This window comes from Miniopterus natalensis, chromosome X, assembly GCF_054644295.1.
Source record: "Miniopterus natalensis isolate mMinNat1 chromosome X, mMinNat1.hap1, whole genome shotgun sequence".
NCBI lineage: Eukaryota > Metazoa > Chordata > Mammalia > Chiroptera > Miniopteridae > Miniopterus > Miniopterus natalensis.
In genome coordinates, this window is record NC_142103.1 from 105,942,413 (window position 1) to 105,964,181 (window position 21,769).

The 21,769-nt window shown below is 47.7% G+C and overlaps 1 protein-coding gene and 1 long non-coding RNA gene across 2 annotated transcripts; both read right to left on the reverse strand.

Moving 5' to 3' along the window:
* LOC148090657 (uncharacterized) lies at nucleotides 1-5,643 on the reverse strand. The gene is made up of 3 exons (XR_015716461.1): nucleotides 5,402-5,643; nucleotides 2,794-2,910; nucleotides 1-1,347 (listed from the first exon to the last, which is right to left on the reverse strand). It is a non-coding gene; the product is annotated as an uncharacterized LOC148090657 (long non-coding RNA).
* A 366-nt stretch (nucleotides 5,644-6,009) lies between these two features.
* Nucleotides 6,010-15,945, reverse strand: XG (Xg glycoprotein (Xg blood group)). Its single transcript, XM_016219793.2, has 6 exons — nucleotides 15,734-15,945; nucleotides 14,413-14,475; nucleotides 13,820-13,882; nucleotides 11,522-11,584; nucleotides 11,220-11,279; nucleotides 6,010-6,313 (listed from the first exon to the last, which is right to left on the reverse strand). The coding sequence occupies exons 1-6, from the start codon at nucleotides 15,780-15,782 to the stop codon at nucleotides 6,255-6,257; spliced, it is 357 nt and encodes a 118-aa protein (XP_016075279.2). The 5' UTR covers nucleotides 15,783-15,945; the 3' UTR covers nucleotides 6,010-6,254.
* Nucleotides 15,946-21,769: the final 5,824 nt, after the last annotated feature.

Consider the following 21,769-nt stretch of genomic DNA (forward strand, 5'->3'; position numbering starts at 1 on the left):
TTTATTGGGGTGACATTGGTTAATAAAATTACATAGGTTTCAGGGGTACAATTCTATAATACATCATCTGTATATTGTGTTATGTGTTCACCACCCCAAGTCAAGTCTCCTTCCATCCCCCCTGCACCCTCTTCTACCTCGATTGTTAGTTTTAAGTTCTTTTTCAAACACTTTCTTCTCTCTACTCTCTCTCTTTGGAGACCTACTCCCAACCCATAATGGAAGCTTGAACATTTGGGATTTTTAAGGGTTGCAGGTTACCACGAATATGCTCATTGTTGGTTCTGATATTCATGGTCAAGTCCAAAAGTCCTATATAAACAATCTTCATTGAGTCAAACTAGCCTGATAGGCCCAAACCACCCTGTTTCCTCTCCCCTAAAGCATCACTAAAATACAAGAAAATAGCTAATAGAATTTTTTGATGTTGGAGGATATTAGGCTTTCTATTCCAGCACAAAGAAAAAGTATAAAGGAAGCAAAGCCAGGATGTTGCCCTACTCACTGGTACCCAGGGTGTCTCAAAGATTAAAAATAACAGGCAAAGTCTCAGCACCTGAAAAATTGCTATTTCTGTCCCATAGTAGTTCCCAAAAAGTGACCGAAAGCATAACATTTCCCAGGAAAATGTAGCACCACACTGATTCTCCAAGATGGTTTTGCACATGAGCGATTTTCACCTAAAATCCCCCCTCCATCCAGGCTTGCTTTCTGCAGGTGATACAAATTTGGGGGGCCATGGAGTGAGAGCTGAGTAGATCAGTTTCTGCCCTCTGTGTGGTCCATCTTTCATTCCCACTTCACCCAAAATGCTGCATTTGCGCTCAAGATTTTTCACATAACTGAAGAACAGAGCATCCATCAACTTCCCACCATCACTTGTTGGAAATGCCAAGCGCATTCTTGTCTCCCAGAGGGCACTCACATCCCCTTCCAAGACCCTGGGCCATTTTGCTTACATTGTCTTTTGTGACAATGCCCAGAGGGTTGAATACTCACGTGGTATTGTCGCACAAGGAGGTAGTGTCAGAGCTCAGAACAGAGTCAGAAAAAAAAAAAATCTCTGTGTCCAAGTCAATGATGCAATGAACACAGTGAGGCCACCTTTGGACCCCCCAGGTTTAGATGTTTAATTTATCTGCAGAAACGCAGCCAGTCCAACACATGGGGGATTCTTTGTTAGGCATCATATCTTTGTCAGATGGGAAAGAAAACACTTTTTTGGAGTTGAATGACGCCAAAAATGAAAGGGAGTTTCCACAGGAATGATGAGCGGGGTTCTTGTCTCGTCTGAGCTTTCTCTCAGAGCGACCGCCCGACCTTGAGGTCCTCAGACATTCTCGGGTTCTGTAAGGGAAGATGGCAATGAAAGTGTCACAGCCGAGGAAGAAAAACCTACAGATTGGTCTTAAATCATTATTATCCTCTTGTGAGAAAGTAAGTGGGTTTTTTTCTAAATTCTGTGTCCCCCACACTTCCAGGGTGAGGTGTTAATAGACCAAGGTTTACTCTGCTGGGATTGGTCAGTACCACCCGCCCACCAGCAGGGGGAGGCCATGGGCAGGTGTCAGTACCACTATCCACCAGCAGGGGGAGGCCACGGGCAGGTGTCAGTACCACTATCCACCAGCAGGGGGAGGCCACGGGCATGTGTCGGTACCACTATCCACCAGGAGGGGGAGGCCATAGGCAGGTGTCAGTAGCACTATCCACCAGCAGGGGGAGGCCACGGGCAGGTATCAGTACCACTAACCACCAGCAGGGGGAGGCCATGGGCAGGTGTCAGTACCACTATCCACCAGTAGGGGAGTCCACCGGCCGGTGTCAGTACCACCCATCCACCAGCAGGGGGAGGCCACGGGCAGGTGTCAGTACCACCATCCACCAGCAGGGGGAGGCCATAGGCAGGTGTCAGTGCCACTATCCACCAGAAGGGGGAGGCCACGGGCAGGTGTCAGTACCACTATCCACAGCAGGGGGAGGCCATAGGCAGGTGTCAGTACCACTATCCACCAGGAGGGGGAGGCCATGGGCAGGTGTCAGTACCACTATCCACCAGCAGGGGGAGGCCTCAGACTCCCGAGGTCTGTACATGGGAAGGTTTATAATTTAGGGCTCTCTCATCGTTTTCTTTGGGGAAAGGGGTGCAAAAATGTCAGGTTGAACCCCAATATTTCTCCAGAGTCACTTGTGATTAAAATTTCACACAAAAACAAAACAAAACTGTATCCGGCTAGCGAAACGCACACACACACACACATCCGAGCTTATAATGGGCCAGTGTATGTTAGTTATTGAAGTTCTCTGGCAGTTTAATCAAATCTTGCAGCTCAGAAAACTGTCCGAAAAATTAATAAATCATTGAGCATCTTCTGTTCAAACAAACAAACAAAGCATTGTTTCTCTCCATTTTCCGTATGCTTGGGAGAAAGTCCCAACTTAAAATCACTTAATTAGGCCCTGGCCGATGTGGCTCAGCGGTGAGAGTGTCCCCAGTGCACAGAAGGGTCTCAGGTTCACTTCCCAGTCAAGGGCATGTGCCTGGGTTGCAGGTTCGATCCCTGGTCCCAGCAACCAATAGATGTGAGATGTTTCTCTCTCCCTCCCTCCCTTCTTCTCTCTAAAAATCAATGAAAACAAAACAAAACCAAAAAAAAAAAAAATCACTTACTTAAGAGGGTCTATATTGGACTTAACCAGAAATAACATTGCTCTTGAACGATGCCAGAAAGTATTTGGGGGGGGGGGGGGGGCGCTTTATAAATAGAAAAAAAAAATTGGGATGGAACTCACGATTTGTTCTAAAGCAATTTCTCCTCCTGTTGCGTTGGAAATAGCTGGCTGCGGCCCCCACCAGAGTGACCACCACCACGGATACGATGGGAGACACAATTTTAGCTACCATGTTGCCTGCAGGAACCAAGAAAAAACAAGATTGTCTGAGAGAGAGAAAAAAAAAATAGTGGCCAGCAGGAACACCTTTAATTTTAAATAACTGCTGGTCCTGGGCAGACCCCATCAAGGCCAGGTCCCCTTTCCAGTAGCATCAGCGTCCAGGACATCCACGGCTTTGCACAGAAGACGCACTTAATGTGGTTTTAAAAATTTGTTTAATTTGAAGGATTTGTACTTTTTTGGATGTAGAATATTTACTCATGCAAGAAACAATGTTTAATCCAGAAGTTCCCGGGTAAGGGGCCCCACGAAACCCACTGGGTCTCTGGACACAGACACAGACCCGATACTGATACCCCGAAGGCAAGTTTAATGCAATGTTTTGGGGTTCTTGCACAGAGAAATGAGGTGGGACCTTGCAGAGATAGTCAATACTCTTCTCAAAGTGTAAATTACTGTCTCCATTAAAAAATAATAATAATATAAATAAAGCCCCTTTAAAACGGAGCCAGAGCTGCTGTCCTCAGGAGCTGCCTGGCACATCCAATGCCTCAAACTTTGGATGTTAAAACAAGACAAGACGACCTTTGCACGGGGCCTAAAGCAACCTCATGTCCCAAAGAGCTGTCTGGAAAGATGACAGGAAAGCAGGTCGCACTGGACGGGCGACCTCAGGACTGAAGATTAAACACCCTGTTTAGAATCAGCGTCAGGACGTCCTGTTATCTGTGCCCACGGCCACGCCCTCCCGCCGTGGGTGTCACTGTCCCCCGTCCCTTCCTCATAAACACCCGTCGCCTCTGTCTCGTCATCGGGATGCTGTTTGGACTCCCTTAGGTGCCTCCAAGTAATTCATCCTTTACAAAATATTAATAGGGGCAGGTCCTTTTCCATTAAGACCGTAAGTGGGGCAGACGTGTCCATCTGCTCACCCGCCCAGTGACCTGATAAATGGTTGTGTTTTAAGCTACTACGTTTTGGATCTTTTGTTATGCAGCGCCGCTGACTGATACACTTTCCCCTCTCCGCTGTCCCACACACATCTATGCGAATCACCAAATAACCCTAAAAGCCCACCTCTGCTGCTTATCCCCTAATTTAGCTCCCCATCACCTCCAGTCTGGGAACTAAATGGGTCTTACAACTGGTCACCCCGACCCTTGGAGGCTTCCATGTAACTCATCCTTTACAAAATATTAATAGGAGTGGGGCTCTTTTCCATTAAGCTTGTGCGTAGTGCAGACGTGTCCATCCATCTGCTCACCGGCCCAGTGATCTGATCACTGGTTGTGTTTTAAGCCATTGTGGTTTGGAGCCTTTTGTTATTTGGCACAGCCAGCTGATACACCTGGACAGCTGACTGATACACTTTTCCCTCTTTGCTGTTCCCTACTCATTAACCACATCCATGCGAATCACCAAATAACCCTAAAAGTCGACCTCCACTGCCTGTATCCTAATTTACCTGGTCATCACCTCCATTCTGGGAACTAAGTGGGTCTTACAGCTGGTCTCCCTGAGCCTTAACTGCCTGCATCTGATCCATGCCTTTCTCAGGGGCAGGCTCTGTCCCATTAAGTGACTACATGCCGTAGACCCGTCCATCTGCTCACCTGTCCCACCCGCCCATGATCATCGACACCCTGGCTGCACACATCCGGGTGTTCCAGGATCGTCGCCAGCCTGACCTTGCTCACGATCATCCCTAGCACCTCACTGTCTTCTTCTGGCCACCTCCCACCCTTCTGGCTTGGATATAGCTCTTTCCAGGAGTCCTGACCCACTCCATCCCAACCTGGCCTAGGATCTGTCCTCTGTGTAGCTACAGGACCCCATGTGTCTCATCAAACTAGGTGTCCAACGTGCATTTTTGTCTCACGCATCGTATCTCCCACTGGCACCTTAGGGGCCAACTAAGAACACCCAACACCCAACAAGTAGGAATCCCGACACTCTGCTTGCGTATCATGATGTAGGGTTGCCAACCCGCGTTGTTCCCTTATTTTCTGCCTTAAAATTGACGCGTCACAGTTGTCTCCGCACTGGGGATGGGGGTAGGGGCTCCTGTCATCTTCAACATAGAGGCTGGGACCCATCTCCAGCTACATGTGACAAAAGTCCCCTTCTGACTTCAGCCCCTCCATTCTTGGACCTGCGATGGGGTTGACTGTGCGCCTCCCAGGGCCGAATGACCATAACTCCCTTCTCTCCTTCTTGGCTTCAAGTTCATGAAGAGAGGGACGCTGTGGTGCCCCCGAGACGCATCCGAGAACCCCATCTCTGCTCTCATGGTTACAAGGCACCTGCCAGCCTCAGAATCAGTCTCTCTCCTTCCCTGAGCTCCCCGGACCTGCTCCCACCCCAAAGGGCAGGCGCTTTTGTTCAGGAAGCGCCCCATGAATGCCGTTGGGCTGAAACAGGAATGCAGGCCTACTCCGGCCCTTCCCACATGGACAGGCAAGGCTGCTCTCTCCTTAAGGTCGGGGTGGGCTGCACCAGGTATTACCGTGAGGGTTGCCGTAGTTGTTGTAGCTGTCTCCGCCTGTAACGGGAAAACCAGAGTCACGCGTGCCTTGGGAAGAGCGTATCGCTGGCCCCTGCTCCCGGCGCCGTTGAGATGCCGGGAATGCAGCCGTGAGCAAGCAGACAAAAATCTACATTCTCACGAAGCTCACGGTCCCAGAGGGGACAGGCGTTCCGCAGGAGGAACGCGGGACATGGACACTGCATCTAACAGCGAGGACTGGAATGGGGCATGAAGGGACAGGGCAAGAGCTTGCATTTCAGGGGTCAGGGAATGCACGCATGAGCATAGACATGCAACACACACAAGCACACCACCACATGCACCCATGTGCACACATGTGGACACATGTAGGCACGCAAGCAGACATCCACGTGTGCACGTGGAGACACATGCATACAGGTGCATAGATGCATGTCTTCCACGCGTGTGAACTTACAAATGCCACATGTGCACCCATGCACAGAACATACACACACACATATATGTAAATATATGCTCTCACGTGTATGTGTATAATACATGGGCACACGTGCACACCCACCCACAGGCACATGCATGCACATGCATGATACATATGCACACGTATGTACACGTCTACACTCACGCACACAGGCACACAAATGTGCACATATACACACACATGCGTGCCCTCCCACACAGTACCAGCGCTGAGCAGGCCTTCATCCCGTTAAGAAACGAAGGCCTCACCACATGCAAAACCATGAGGGACCCAGGTGGTGAGCTGGTTACCATGCAGGACACCCCGAAAAGCTTCCCACCAGCGCCCAGGCAGGGGTCAGTTCTCCAGAGAGAGCTTCTCCCCACACAGCTTCTAAGAAATCGTTCCTTTACCATAATTATATCCACCTGAGTTGGGTCGATACCCTCCTCCTGCAGGACAGAAAGATCACGTGAAATGGAAGGTAAGGCCCAGGAAGTCTCCCCAACACCCAGAACGGCAGGACCCACGAGGAAGCCAGGGCGCCTGAAGCAAGATGCCGGGAAAGGCCACCAAGGATCCGATGGGAAGAAACAGTCACCCTCGGCACACAGAGGCAGCCGGTGACATCGCCGCCGGCAAAGTGAGCTAACACCCTTGAGACCACATGGCCACAGAGGCACTTTTCTTGGCCCCCAAGGGTGGGGAATGACTCAGCTGTGTACAAATTTGCTTTCTGAGCAACAGGAGAAAACCGCACCGGCGCTGGTAGGGACAAGACTGGGATGGAAACACATTATGAATTGTAACCAGAGCCAGCGAAAACTGAGAGGCATCTTTCCGCTTCCTTCTTATGTCTGCAGAGTGATATGTAAAGAACGATTTGAGATTTGTAAAAAACAAAAACAAAAATTAAAAAAATTGCTTGATGCTAAATTTTGCTCGTTTTGAACTGGAGTTATTTATCTCGGCATTCTCTAAATATTAAGGGTAATTTAATACACTGCCTCTTCCAAGTGGGTGATGGATGTCATGGGGCTGAATGGTGTCTGTTCCAGCTCCGAATACAGCTCAGAATGAGGCTGTATTTGGAGATAGGTCTTTGGAGAGGAGATTAAGGTAAAATGAGGTCACTAGGGTAGATCCTGATCTAATAGGACCGGGGTCCTTATAAGAAGAGGAGATTAGGACACAGACAGGCACGGAGGGACGACCGTGTGAGGATGCGGCAAGGAGACGGCCGTCTACAGGCCAAGGAGAGAGGCCTCAGGAGGAACCAGACCTGTTGGCACCTGGATCTAAGACTTCCAGCTTCCAGGCCTGTGAGAAATGAGCCAGGACTGTGTTGTTTAAGCCACTCCACCCGGTGTCCTTTGTTTTGTATTCCTGAGTTGACTAAGACAGTTTCTATAAGGGAAACCTGGTCATTAAAAGCCAGGTACTCACCAATCAGAAAGAATCTATGCCCCCCTATGTTCAGAGCAGCACTATTGACAACAGCTAAGATCTGGAAACAGCCCAGGTGCCCATCCGTAGACGAGCGGATAAAAAAGCTGTGGTACATCTACGCCGTGGAATACTATGCAGCTGTGAAAAAGGTGGATCTCTTATTCTTTGGGGACAGCAGGGAGGGACCTGGAGGGTATTATGCTGAGTGAAATAAGCCAGGCAGAGAAGGGCAAGTATCCCATGATCTCACTCCTATGTGGAGTCTAATGAACAAAATAAACTGACAAACAAAATAGATCCAGAGACATGGAAGCATGGAGCAAACGGAGGGAGCTCAGAGGGAAAGCGGGAGGAGGGAAGGGAGAAATTAATGAAAGAGCTTATATGCATCTGTGGGTAATCCACAGACACAGACAATAGTGTGGGGAAGGCCTGGGGCGGGGGCAGGAGCAGGGTCGAGGGGGTCAATGAGGGCAAAAGAGGGGGCATCTGTAATACTCTCAACAATAAAAATAATTTTTTTTTAAAGCCAGCTGTTAAAAAAAAAAAAAGACCCATTTTCTGGACATCACCAGGAAGGAGAACCAACATAGGACACACACACCCGGCTGCTCAGCCCTGGTCAATGGGTGGGCGTCTCATATGAGGAGGGAACACGCTGAACACGTTTGACCACATTCAGGGGACAAGCTGGGTGAGGCGCTCAGCTACCCTCGGAGCCCCACCTTCTGACCCATCCCGACTGCTGACTCACAGCCTCGCCCAGCTCAGGGCCAGAGATCAGCCCCCAGGCTCAGATGTCACCTTAGTGAGCTTTCATCCCTTCTGGAGCTGGCCTCGTGGAGAGAGAGACCTAAGTTCCTGGGAAAACACGTAGACACTCAGGACTCCAAGGCCAGTACAGGAGGAGGAGGCCTTTCTTGCTGATTTATGAACGTGGCAAAGAACAAAAGAACTCGCTGTGCAGAGGACCTGCAGGGCGGCTGAGTCTCCAGAGGTGCGTGCAGGGTGGGGGGACCAGGAGGGTCACCTGAGCACAAGGCATCCTGAGCTGCAGGAATGCCAGGTGTCCGAGGGCTACACACTCCCCCTGGGCATTTGTATAAATATTGAATGTTCTTTTCCCCAGGATTCCACCGGGAACAGAAAGACGGGCTCATCGCATTAGTATGCTGAGCTGAAAGCAGATAGAAGGACCTGGAGGGTATGATCCTGAGGGAAATAAGCCAGGTCGAGAAAGGCAAGTGTCCCGTGATCTCACTCATATGTGGAATCTAATGAACAAAATAAACTGGTGAACAAAATAGATCCAGAGACACGGAAGCATGGAGCAGATGGAGGGAGCTCAGAGGGAAGGGAGTGGGGAGAGATTAACCGAAGAACTTCTATGCATCCGTGCACAGCCCATGGACACAGATGATAGTGTGGGGAAGGCCTGGGAGAGGAGGGGAGAAAGAGAGGGAAACTGGAGGGCATCTGTAATAGTGCCAATGATAAAATAAAATAATAAAATAAATATAAAATATGAAAATAAAATTTAAATTTAAAAATAAAGTAATAAAATAAAATATAAAATAACAAAATTAAAACTTATAAAATAATAAAAATTAAAAATAATAAAAATTAAAAATAAAATAAAAATTAAAAATATATAAAATAAAATAATAAAATTAAAACTTAAAATAAAATAAAAATTAAAAATAATAAAATAAAATAAAATAAAATAAAATAATAAAATAATAAAAATAAAATAAAATAAATGTAAAATATAAAAATAAAATAAATAAAATTAAAAATAAAATAAAAATAAAATAAAATATAAAATAATAAAATTAAAACTTAAAATAATAAAAATTAAAAATAATAAACTAAAATTAATAAAATAATAAAAATTAAAAATTAAATAAAGTAAGGAAAATAATAAAATAAATACAAAATTAAATAAAATATAAATAAAAAATTAAATAAAATAAAAATCAGATAGCTCTTGCCTCGGCCACAGTCTTCCACGTGTCACCTCTCCCTTGTCCACCTCCTAGGGATGAAATCCTGGGGATGGGGCCACCTATACGGTGACAAAGGCCTCCCCCTTCCAGTGGAGATGGTTTGGGCATCATGATGGCCTTTATTGTGTAAAACTGAGTAATGATCCCCAAGGACAGAGTTTAACGTGACCACAATCCAAGAAGGGCTGCCCACGTTGGAAATGTTCTATAAAAATATTGTTTTCTCCCGGCCGGTTTGGCTCAGGGGTTGAGAGTCAACCTATGAACCAGGAGGTCAGGGTTCGATTCCCGCTCAGGGCACAGGCCCGGTTGTGGGCTCGATCCCCACTAGGGGGCGTGCAGGAGGCAGCCAATCAATGTTTCTCTCTCCCTCTCCCTCCCTCTCTCTCTAAAAAAATATCAATAAAAACATATTTTAAAAAGATATATACGTATCAACCCAAACTAGTTTCTCAATTAACTGAAGATGTTCGAAACTCTTACCAAATGGTAAACAACAAATAAAATTATTAATAATAATAATACTTTAAAATTAATCCATAGATTGATTGGTGGATGAAAGGTGTCAAAAAACGCAAACTTCAAATTATTTTTTTAAAAGTCCCAGGCCCTGGCTGGCGTGGATCAGTGGTTAGAGTGTTGGGCCCATGCATGGAAGGGTCTCGGGTTCGATTCCCAGTCAAGGGCATGTACCTGGGTTGCAGGTTCGATCCCCGCTCTGGTCAGGGCGAGTGTAAGAGGCAACCAATCGATGGGTCTCTCTCACATCGATGTCTCTCTCTCTTTCCCCCTCCCTTCCACTCTCTCTAAAAATCAATGGAAAAAATATCCCCGGATTAGAATGAACAAAATAATAATAAAATAAAATATAAAATAAAATAAAATAAAATAAAATAAAATAAAAAAATAAAATAAAATAATAAAATAAAAGTACCAGAGTGGTGACTATAGTTAATATTACACTATATTATATAGTTACAAAACTGTATTGAATATTTAAAAGTTTCTAAGAGAGTAGGTCTTAAACACAGAAAAATTTATAACTATGTGAGGTGTCAGATATTAACTAGACTTATTGGGGGGGAAGGATCATTTTGCAATATACACAAATATCAACTCACTATGTTGCACACCTGAAACTTTTAAAGAGTGTAACGTCAGTTATATATCAACCAAAAATAAAATAAAATAAAATAAATCTGTAGCGTTTTCTTTTCTCAGCCGTGATATTTGGCTCCCCATCTCCCCTTAAAGAACCAGAGAACGTCTGAGGACCTGCAGGTCCACCAGTCGATCTCAGGGAAGCTCGGTCTAGAGAAGGACCCTGTTCATTGCTCCTGTGAAAAGCTCCTTTTAATTTGGTGGAATCCACAGCCCTGAAGTGTTTCTCTTTCCTTTGCTGCCTAGCAAAGAACTCCTCAATTTATTCCATGTTCTATCTCTGTGTCTTTTTTTTTTTCCCCTCAATATATTTTTACTGATTTTTAGAGAAAAAAGAAGGAGAGGGAGGAAGAAAGAGAAACATCGATGTGAGAGAGAGACATTGATGGGCTGCCTCCTGCACACCCCCTACTGGGGATCCAGCTTCGAAACCCGAGCATGTGCCCTGACCAGGAATCGAACCGGAGAACTTTGGGTGCTTGGCATGATGCTCAACCACTGAGCCACACCAGCCAGGGCTCTCTCTGTTTCTTTCGACCTAGACACAGGTATGTGGGGAGCACCTGAGCTCCTGAAGCTGAGATAGGAGAGCAGCAGAGGGTCAGAGTAGACAGGGCTCAGAAGATGGACCACCCAACACCCAAGACCTCGGGGAGAAGGGATTCTGGGGAACCCAACTGCAAGCCCTGGATGTGCTCCCCAAATCGACCGCCCACCCGGAGAGCCTCAGAGCTGGGTGTACCGTGCGAGTTTCCATAGCCGTCATTACCGGGGTTATAGCCACCTCCACCGCCACCGCCTCCTGTGTGAAAGAAGGTGGATGTGAGAAACGTCTCACCTGCAGGGCGCGGGGTTCCAGCAGGTGTCACCTGAGGCCATGTCCCAAACTTCCAGAATGGACGGACGCACGGCCCGCACCCTGAGAGGTGAGGTAGGACAAGAGCGCCTGCACCTGCATCTCCCACAGGGGCTGACCCTGCACCAGGCTGGGGGCCTTGGGCTCCCAACACCCTCCCCAGTTGGTCAGAGAAGCCCCCCCGGTACCTGCTGGTGGCCTGGGCCTAGGCCTGGGTGGGTAGCGGCCGCCGTCCCCATCGCTGATGTAACCTGTGGGATAAAACACAGGGTCATTTCCTCAAACGCTCTCCAGGCAGCCCTCTTAGCCCCCAGGTTCAGGTGAGGGACCCGGGGACAGGTGATGGGAAACAGGTTCGACCCCGCAGGCCCTTCTTGGGATGGGGAGGTGGGGTCTCGCAGACAAAGACCCGAGACCTGCAGGAGGGGCAGGCCATGGCCAGTGGATACATCTGGAGGTTGTCTAGTTGGACATAACGGAGTGTTTTGGACCCTAGGAAACTGATATCCATATAACATAAGTGAATCTGGGAAACTCCCTGTCGCCAAGGCAGGTAGATCAGATACCCGGAGTATCTTAACTTTTTCCAACACCCATCACTGCCCTACATGTGCCCACCTGTATGATGGCTGGGACTCTTCCATTTTTATGGGTGGGCATCTCTTTTATTTTCTCTTATATTTTTTATTTTTAAAAATATCGATTAATGCCCGGCCGGGCATGGCTCAGCGGTTGAGCGTCGACCTGGGATCCAGGCGATCAGGGTTTGATTCCCGGTCAGGGCACACGCCCGGGTTGGGGGCTCCATCGATGACTCTCTCATCATTGATGTTTCCATCTCTCTCTCTCCCTCTCCTTTTCTCTCTCTGAAATCAATAAAGATATATTTTAAAAATAAAATAATAAAATAAAATAAAATAAAACAAAATAATTAAATAAATAAAAATATCGATTGATTTTAGAGAGAGGAAGACAGAGAGAAACAACATCGGTTTGTTGTTCCACTTACTGATGCGTTCATTGGTTGATTCTTGTATGTGCCCTGACCAGGGATCGAACCCACAACTTTGGCATATTGGGACAACACTCTAACCAACTGAACTACCCGGCCAGGGCCAAGGGTGGGCATCTCTTCCCTGATCGGTGTTCTCATTTATGTGAGGTTCAGTAACATCTCAGGAGAAATACTGCAGGGACTCAGCAATGGGACCCCCAAGGGCTCATGTAAAGAGACACAAGGGGGGTAAAAATGGAGAAAATAGGAAATATCTGTAATACTGTCAACAATAAAGAGAAAGAGAGAAGCAAAGATCAACCCAACACTTGACCAACCTAGAGGGTATTGTGCTAAGTGAAATAAGCCAGTCATAGAAAGACAAATACCATATGATTTCACTTACATGTGGAATCTAAACAACAAAATAAACAAACAAACAAAAAAGACACATACTCATAGATACAGAGAACAGACTGATGGTCCCCAGATGGGAGGGGGGTGAGGGCCCAGGTGGAAAAGGAGGAGGGATTGAGAAGTGCAGATTGGTGGTTAGAGAATAGTCCTGGGGGTGTAAATTACAGCACAGGGAATATAGTCAATAATGTTGTAATAACTGTGTATAAGGTGGGTACTGGAAATAGAGGGGGAAGCCCTTTGTAAAGTATATAGATTTCTAACCACTATGCTGTGCACCTGAACTAATATAATATTGGATGTCAACTGTACTTAAAAAATAAATACATAACCTCCTAGATGGAAAGAAACACTTCAAAAATGGGTAAATGATTTTGTTAGTCCTTTGTTAACATTTGCCAATCTTTAAGGTATTAAAAATGACTGTCTTTGCTGTACAGATAAAGTCTTTACAGGGCCAGAGGTGTGGTTCCGGAATATCAGAACTCACTAAATCCTTTTCATTCAAATTTTAAAAAATAATAATAACCTCAACAAAACACCCAAACAGATAACAAAACACAAAGAAAGAATCGCCCTCCTCAAGGAGAACATGAAGAGTCTTTGGAACAGGGTGCATTTTTTAGGCCATTAACCCAAAAGAAAATTAAATGTGTTTTCTGTCAGTGTAGCCCCAAGTCGGGGGGGGGGGGGACAGACAGGATCCTGTCTGAGTATTTCAAAGCAATGGGCCTTCCACCATGCAGGATAGAATCCCCAGAGGATACATTGTATCCAATGTTTTATTTCTGAAATGTACCCTAATAGGCATGGATCTTACCCAGAGGATACATTGTATCCAATGTTTTGTTTCTGAAATGTGCCCTAATAGGCACGGGTCTTACCCAGAGGATACATTGTACCCAATGTTTTGTTTCTGAAATGTGCCCTAATAGGCACGGGTCTTACCCAGAGGATACATTGTATCCAATGTTTTGTTTCTGAAATGTACCCTAATAGGCACAGGTCTTACCCAGAGCATACATTGTACCCAATGCTTAGTTTCTGAAATATACCCTTATAGGCACCGTCTTACCTCCACCATCCGGGTAGCCAGGCTGTGGGCGAGGGGGTGGCGGTTTTGGTTTTGGATAAATATCTGTTGGAAAACAACCAACATGATTTTAAGGAACAAGCGACACAAAGGCCAATGTCCCTGCCCCCGATTCTTTTTTCTCCCCCCTAAAGAATCTACGGGAACTGTGTCTGCCAAGTTTTTAAACACTGCAGAAGCTGGGGACAAATATCATAAAAGGAGCAATGCAGGTAGAATTTCATGCCATTGTCATAATGTGGTTATTATTTAACAGGAAAGAAGCAGGGGGGGGACTAGGTCATGCAGACACTGGCTTTGCTTCCAGCTCTGCTGAAACCCCAGCTGCACCTCTCCCAGGACTGGACTTTGCAAACCCAGGGATGTCATTCCAGAAACATAAAGCCAGCCTTTTACCACATCTCATCCGCCTGTGGGGGCCTCTGGAAATGCTCATTCCAGCTGTACCCCGAGAACCTCACTCCCACTAGGGACAGAGGAATCCCGCCAACTGAATCTTCCAACAACACTAGGGCGCAAAAGGCCACGTCCATCAAACCCGTGTCGAAATGATTCTGAATGCTGAGCGCTCTTACTTCCGCTGTTGTCAGGATTTCCGGGCTGCGGGTGATACGGGGGTTTCGGCTTCGGGTAGATGTCTGCAGGGAGAAAAGATGTTGCTTTTTTAAACGAGAGAAAAAAACATCTCCTTTCATGAGAAGCGGCGTAGAAAACGAGAACTTTGCTGTGACTCTATAAAATCTGTAGTTTCATTCACGTTGGCTGCTCACATGTGAGAGGCTACCACCGACTGGTTGAAAAGCATTTAGCCCCGGAAAGATAAAACTCAAAAGCAAAATGTGGACTAAAAAGGGGTGCTAACCTGATGAGCTTGGGGGAGGCCTGCGGGCGGCCTTGCAAACTCAGAGGCCTAAAGGAACCCCACGGGATGGTCTGAAATGAAAACTTTCTACCTAAAAGCAGTTTATGGAGGGTCGTCAGGTCTTAGGCTGGTATCTCCTCTGACAAATGTCCATCTTTACCTGAACTGAGCCTGTCTGTTGTCTTTTTGCATTTACAGTAACATATCATTGGGATGTCAGAGTAATTTCCCCGTTTCCGGACCCCTCGGGGCCCAGGTACACCCTGTGGATACTACAAATCCCCTCATTGTTATTGAGTTAATTGTTGACTGTTAACTATCCTGCTCCCACCTGAGTAAAAGACGTGTGTCTATCATTTTACTTTCTATCCAATCCCAGAGGTTTCCCCGCTTTGCTTTCTCCCGCCTCCCTCATCTGTCACCCATGGATTTCATGGGACCCACTTATGTCTCCTATTTTGATTTTAATGCATAAAACAAGGGGCAAAACTGCCCTTCCCCTTTTCATGGCTGCGTAATATTCCGCTGTGTGGATAAACCCCCATTGTGTTCATACATCCATTCACGGATGAACACTTGGGTTGTTTCCACTTTTTTTTGGCTATTTTGAATAGTGTTGCTATGAACACATCCATACACATTTTTGTTAGAGTCCCTCTTTTCAGTTCCTTGGTATAAAATTGCTGATCCTAGAGTAACTCCATGTTGAAATTTTTTAAGAACTTCTAGACTGTTTCTCACAGTTGCTGCCCCATTTGACGTTCCCACCCGCAACTCACGAGGGCTCCAATTCCTCCAAGTCTCCGCCAACACCTGCTGTTTTTCCTGCTTTGATACCTGCGGCCCAGCCGGAATGTAGTGATGTCTCGATGTGATTTCTGGTAGCATGTCCCCAGTGACCAGGCTTTGCTTTTAACACCTGCTCCCTGGCCTACACTTACATCTCCCTCACACACACACGTCACGGCCCTATACCCATCCCCAAGCATCATCCCAACAGAGCCTCAGGTGTGCCCAGGCCGGTGATGACTCACCTGAGCTCGGCTTCTTGGTGGGTTCTGTAAATAAAGAGAGAAAATGCATCCAATAAGCGTCAGAATCCTCAATACCATTTAAAAAATGAACAATTGGCCCGGCCTGCGTGGCTCAGCGGTTGAGCATGAATCTATGATCCAGTGGGCATACACCTGGTACCCAGAGCCGTTCACCTGAGCCTGTGATCTCCTGTGAAACGCTGAGGCCTCACTGCCCCGGGGTCTCTGCATCCCACCCACCCCCCCTTAATTCCACCCACCCAAAGCTGGTGCCAGAGACACAAGCCGCCCAAGCAAAGTTCCCGGCAAAACGTGGGCAGGCACTTACCTGGGTCGTCGAGGGCGTCGGCCAAATCGAAGTCACCTTGACCTGCGGGGAGCACACAGGGCGTGAGTCACACCGAGATGACACAGCCAGGGCCCCTGGTTGTTTGTCTAAAACCCTCAGATCCCCGCTCAGAGCAAAGGGCAACACCCCCTGAGCAAACCCTTGACCCTCCAGGTCCCATGGGTGGGTCAAACCAGTATCTTATATTTCCCCGGAAGGAATGGTGGCCCCTCACTGCAGAGATGTCTCAGGGAAGATTATTATATAAAGTTTCTTAAATCAGAGGAGAGAGATCCTCCTAGGACCCCAGCTGCCTCTATCGGCCGGCTTGGCTCAGTGGTTGAGCATCGGCCTATGAACCAGGAGGTCGCTGGTTCCATTGTCTGTCATAGGGGGTGTGCAGGAGGCAGTGGATCCACGGCTCTCTCATCATTGATGTTTCTCTCTCTCTCTCTCTGCAGTCAATAAAAACATACAGGAAAAAGTAGCGTTGGAATTCGCACCTGGACCCTCCAGCAACCTCAGTCCCAGCCCGGATGGCGCGTGGCAGGCTCAGGGTTTCCTGACCGAGGGACCTCGGGCCCCAGAATGGATGCAACCCCAGGTATGAGCATCCTGAGTCGGGACAAACCACAGGCCTGGAAGGGCAGGGGAAACTGAGGCCCGAATGCACCCACCAGCAGCCCAGGGCCCAGAAGCTGATGCAATTACAGGCCAACTGGCAGAGAGAGAGGCGTTTCTAACTCTGGGGGTCCCTCCAGATATCTGTGTTTTGCAGGGTCTCATCTGCTACAGCCTCCGCTTGCTCCCACGGGGGGCACCCTGGTCCTTCCTTGGTCCCTTAGTCGCCACTGTGAACGGGCTCGGGGACAGGACAGGGCGTCAGCCACCTGGATTCCTGGGACGCCTGCCTCCAAGGGCAGTCGGGGGGGTGTGGCTGACCCTCCTCCGAGGCCGCCCAGCTGCATTGACCGAATTCCAACAGCTCTGGATGATTCACAGACAACTTCCAAAGGGGCTCGGCCGTCCCAGGAACGTGATAAACTGATGCCAAACTATCTCCTGAGGGCTGTGTGCTGGCCACGCCCTGGTCCCAGGTAATCCAAGGCCTCCGTGTTCCCCCGGGTTCCCCGAAAGGCCCTTGCACAACACACCGGGAGGCACCGGTGAGTTATCCCCGCAGGGCACAGGGCCACCTCCGGGGAGAGAGGTCCATGCTTTCAGGGGGATGTGGGACCCCCTCCTGGCTTTGCAAACCACCCTCTGTGCCCCCTCTTCAGCTGCTTCTGTTATTGGCGAGAAAAGGAAACCTTGTGTTTTGAGGGAAAGATTTCAATCGAGAGACAAAGTGTAGAGCCCGGCCGGCCTGGCTTTAGTTGGTTGAGGGTCCCACCTGTGAACCACGGATCCCCGGTCAGGGCACAGGCCCGGGTTGTGGGTTCGATCCCCAGCAGGGGGCCTGCAGGAGGCAGCTGATCAATGACTCTCATCACTGATGTTTCTCTCTCTCTCCCGCCCTCTGAAATCAATGAAGATTTATTGATTAGAAATAAAGATTTATTTATCAATAAAAAAATATATATTTTGTACCAAAATGAGATTTTTTTTCCCCTTAATCTGTCCTTGGGTGTAGTTAGCAAATGGCACTAATTGGATTTCTGCTGCCTGTGTCCCTGTGGGGGAGATTTAAGCTATTTGCCCTCTGGTTGGGGGAAAAGGGGGCAAATGGCTTAAGTACAAACCATTTACTCTCAGGTGTCCCTGGTTTAGGGAAGACAGGATTTACTAGGGGGCTGCAAACGGCTGTTTAACGGTCTGCCTCAGTTTCCCTATTCCGAGTGTCCCGGAATTTTTCTAGCTTCTTTATTTTTTAAAATACATTTTTATTTATTTCAGGGAGAGGAGGAGAGGGAGAGAAACATCAATGATGAGAGTCATGGATCGGCTGCCTCCTGCACGCCCCCTACTGGGGATCGGGCCCCCCAACCCGGGCGTGTACCCCGACTGGGAATCGAACTGTGACCTCCTGGATCCTAGGTCAATGCTCAACTGCTGAGCCACGCGGGCCAGGCTCCTAGTTTTTTGTTTTTTTTTCACTAGTCTACAGCACCTCCTTGGGCTGGGAGGTGCTTGGGATGCCTCCTCCAGGAGGCCACCGGGGAAGCCGCACCTGGTGAGTGTTTTGTTTTGCAGGGAAATAACTCTGAGCATGACTCAGACGTTTGGGGGGGACGGGTGGAGGCTCCAGCCACCTGGTTGCATAACCCGGGAGGCTTCAGCCAGCAGCAGGCACCACGTGTAAAGCCCTCCCACCCCCAGTCCTGCAGGGGGCAGTGTTCCGCTCCCCAGAAAAAAAACCTCTGCAGAGCCCAGGCTGGTCTCAGGAGGCCTTTGCATCTGGGAGATTGCTCAGCGAGAAGATGCTGATGTGGGGGGTTCGATTTTGGGGAAATGGGGGGAAGTGAGCTTGCTGATGAGGCAAAACTTTCATGACCCACATTTTCCACTCAGGGCATAAGACTGGAATTGGACTGTAAGGTCTGTTTCTCATTTATTTTTGTTTTTTTGGGTTGTTTTTTTTGTTATTTTTTTGCTTAGCTAGCTCTGGGGTTTAATCAAACCCACGTGCCTTGGGGCCTGGAAACGTCCGAGGAGGAAGCAGCCTCACCTTTTCCCAGCTCGCAATGCCCGTCTTTCCCATGAAACACCAAATCAGGTTATAATTCATGCTCTGGATACTTTCTCACAGGCAATTATTCACCATGTAATCATTGCACGACTGTTATTAGCCAGGCAGTGTACTAGACCCTACTTGTAACTCGAGGTCTGGCAGCTTAAATGCCAAGAACCCTGATAAAATCCTGAGCACACCGTAGTCCATGTCCTCGTAGAGAAACGGCGTTCGTACTCCCTCAGCAAAGAACTGAGATAAATATTAAACAGGTTACTGTAAATAACACGCTCGTTGGATACTAAGTTACAGAAATATCAGGGATTATCCTATGGAACAATTAAAGTCTAATTGCATCCATTAAAAAAACAAAAAAAAAAAAGCAACAAAAATAAACAATGTTGTTCTTTTATCCTGGACAATCTGGGGACATGAGCTAAAGGGGTTCAGCTGCTGGGTAGGAGGTTGGTGTTATACACACGGCTCTCTCTTCCCTCAAAAAAGCTATTCTTGCCCTGGCCAGTGTGACTCAGTCGGTTGAGCATCGCCCTGTGCACGGAAAGGTCAGGGGTTCGATTCCCGGTCAGGGGTTCGATTCCCGGTCAGGGCACCTGCAGGGGTTGCAGGCTCCATCGCCAGTAGGGGGCGTGCAGGAGGCAGCCGATCCATGTTTCTCTCTCAAATCAACATTTTTCTCTCTCTCCCTCTGTCTGTACGATCGATAAAAAAATATTTTTATAAAAGAACTAGGACATTTAATTTTTTTTTTAAGAAAAGCTATTCTTGGAGGCTTTGCGTCCCGCTTGGAAGAATTCTGTCGTCTCTACTAACCAAAGACAGAGCCACAGACCCGAACCCAGTTCAGAGTCTACCCTGGGAGATTCGTTCCATCCCCCAGAGGACCTTTCATTCCTGAATTTCTCAACTTCCATTCACTGCCCTTCGTCAATACCAGCCGTCGCAAGGTTGCAAAAAGCAAAGACCAGGCCTGGCTTTTCTTTCCTTTTTTTTTTTTTGTTTAAATACATCTTTATTGATTTCAGAGAGAGGAAGGGAGAGGGAGAGAGAGAGAAACATCAATGATGAGAGAGTCATTGATCGGCTGCCTCCCGCATGCCCTCGACTGGGGATCGAGCCTGCAACCCGGGCCTGTGCCCTGAGCGGGAATCGAACCCTGACCTCCTGGTTCATAGGTTGACTCTCAACCCCTGAGCCACGCCGGCCGGGCACAGGGCTGGTTTTTTTGCAATGATACTACTACTAATAATAATACCGTCCAAGACCCGTGCTCTGCAGAACCATAGCAACCGAGGCGGAAAAAAACCACAGAAACCAAAACACGCTCCCTCCCAGTCCCCAGGAACCACAGAGTTATGTTCCTGTGGATCTAAAATGAGAAAGTTAGCCCCAGGCAAACTCTGAGAGGGAAAAAAAAAACAAAAACAACCCAAAACACACTCCAAAGAAAGATACCATTTGCTATCTGAAGCCCTCACACCAATGACCACAATCAGCAGCAGATTTTATACACCACAGAGTTTAACTCCCCGTGGACTGCTTGGGGCACACTCCCCACTCCAGGGTGCGGACCGGCTCTGGGATTTTATTTTATATTTTATTTTATTTTTATTTTATTTTATTTTATTTTATTATTTTATTTTTTATTTATTTTATTTTATTTTTTTCAGCTCTTGGATTTTTTTTGATTTTTTTTTAAATTTTTTAATTTTTTTTTCTGCTCTCGGATTTTATTTTATTTTATTTTATATTTTATTTTATTTTATTTTATTATTTTATTTTATTATTTTAATTTTTTTTAATTTTTTTTTTGGCTCTCGGATTTTATTGTCCCTCCTGGAACAGGGGTCCCTTTACAACTGTTTCTTTTACTTATTTATTTCCGCATCATCATCTCACTGCCGATGTCAGCTTTCCATTGGACTTGTTACGAGAGAGATCGACTCGGGCCTGGCCAGTTTCCCTCGATGGTTAGAGCCTCGGCCTGTGGACTGATGGGTCCCCGATTCGATTCAGGGTCCAGGGCAGGTCCCTGGGTCCCTGGCCCCCATCCAGGCGAGGGTGGGAGGCAACCCATCCATGTGTCTGTCTCTCACATCCATGTTTCTCTCTCTCTCCCTCATTTCCACTCTCTGAAAAGCAATGGAAAAAAATAACCTCGAGGATTTAAAAAACAAAAACAAAAAAAACCCCAGCATAACCCATGGACACAGACAATAGTGTGGGGAAGGCCTGGGGAAGGGGGGCCGGGTGGAGGGGCTCCTTGGGCGAGGGGGGATATACTTTCAACAATAACGATCAATTAAAATAAATAAATCGCGAAATGAGCGTAAAAGAAAGAGCTTAGGGCCGCCCTCGCATGGTCTACGGAACAGGCCTCTCAGGCAGCCGACGCCCGAGAGGCAAAAACGTATTAGATTTGATGAATTTTGTGGGTCCCTGTGGCTAACGGGAGTGTCACTGGGGAGGCGTTTTGCCGGGAGGGCTCAGGCCTACAACCCACCGACGATATATAAACAGAGCAGGTGATCGAGGACAACGTGGGTGGGCCTCATGAGACCCGCCGAAGGCCTTAAAAGCAAAGATCGAGGCGCCCCAGGGAATGAGGAATTCGGGCTCGAGGGGGGCAGGTTCGAATCCTGACTCGGTTTCCAGCCTGACCTACACGTTTCACACTTGCCGGCCCCAGGGTCTTGTAAGCCTGTCTCTTAAAATAAATTTTACTTCCTAGGTAGGTAGGTAGATAGGTTTCTGAACCTCAGCAGGACCAGCAGTTGAGGGGTGAGTAATTAATTCCCGGTCCTCTGCATGGCAGGACATTCCGCAGGACCCCTGGCCTCCCCCCATTTGACCACAGCAGCCCCCCCACTCCCAGCTGTGACAACCGAAACCGACTCCAGATATTGCCACGCGCCCCCTGGGGACAAAGCCTCCCCTGAATTGGGAAGGTCTGGCTTCAGCATCTCCACCTGGGCGGGACGGGGGGGTCACGACCTGCACGTGTTCGGTGATTCACCCC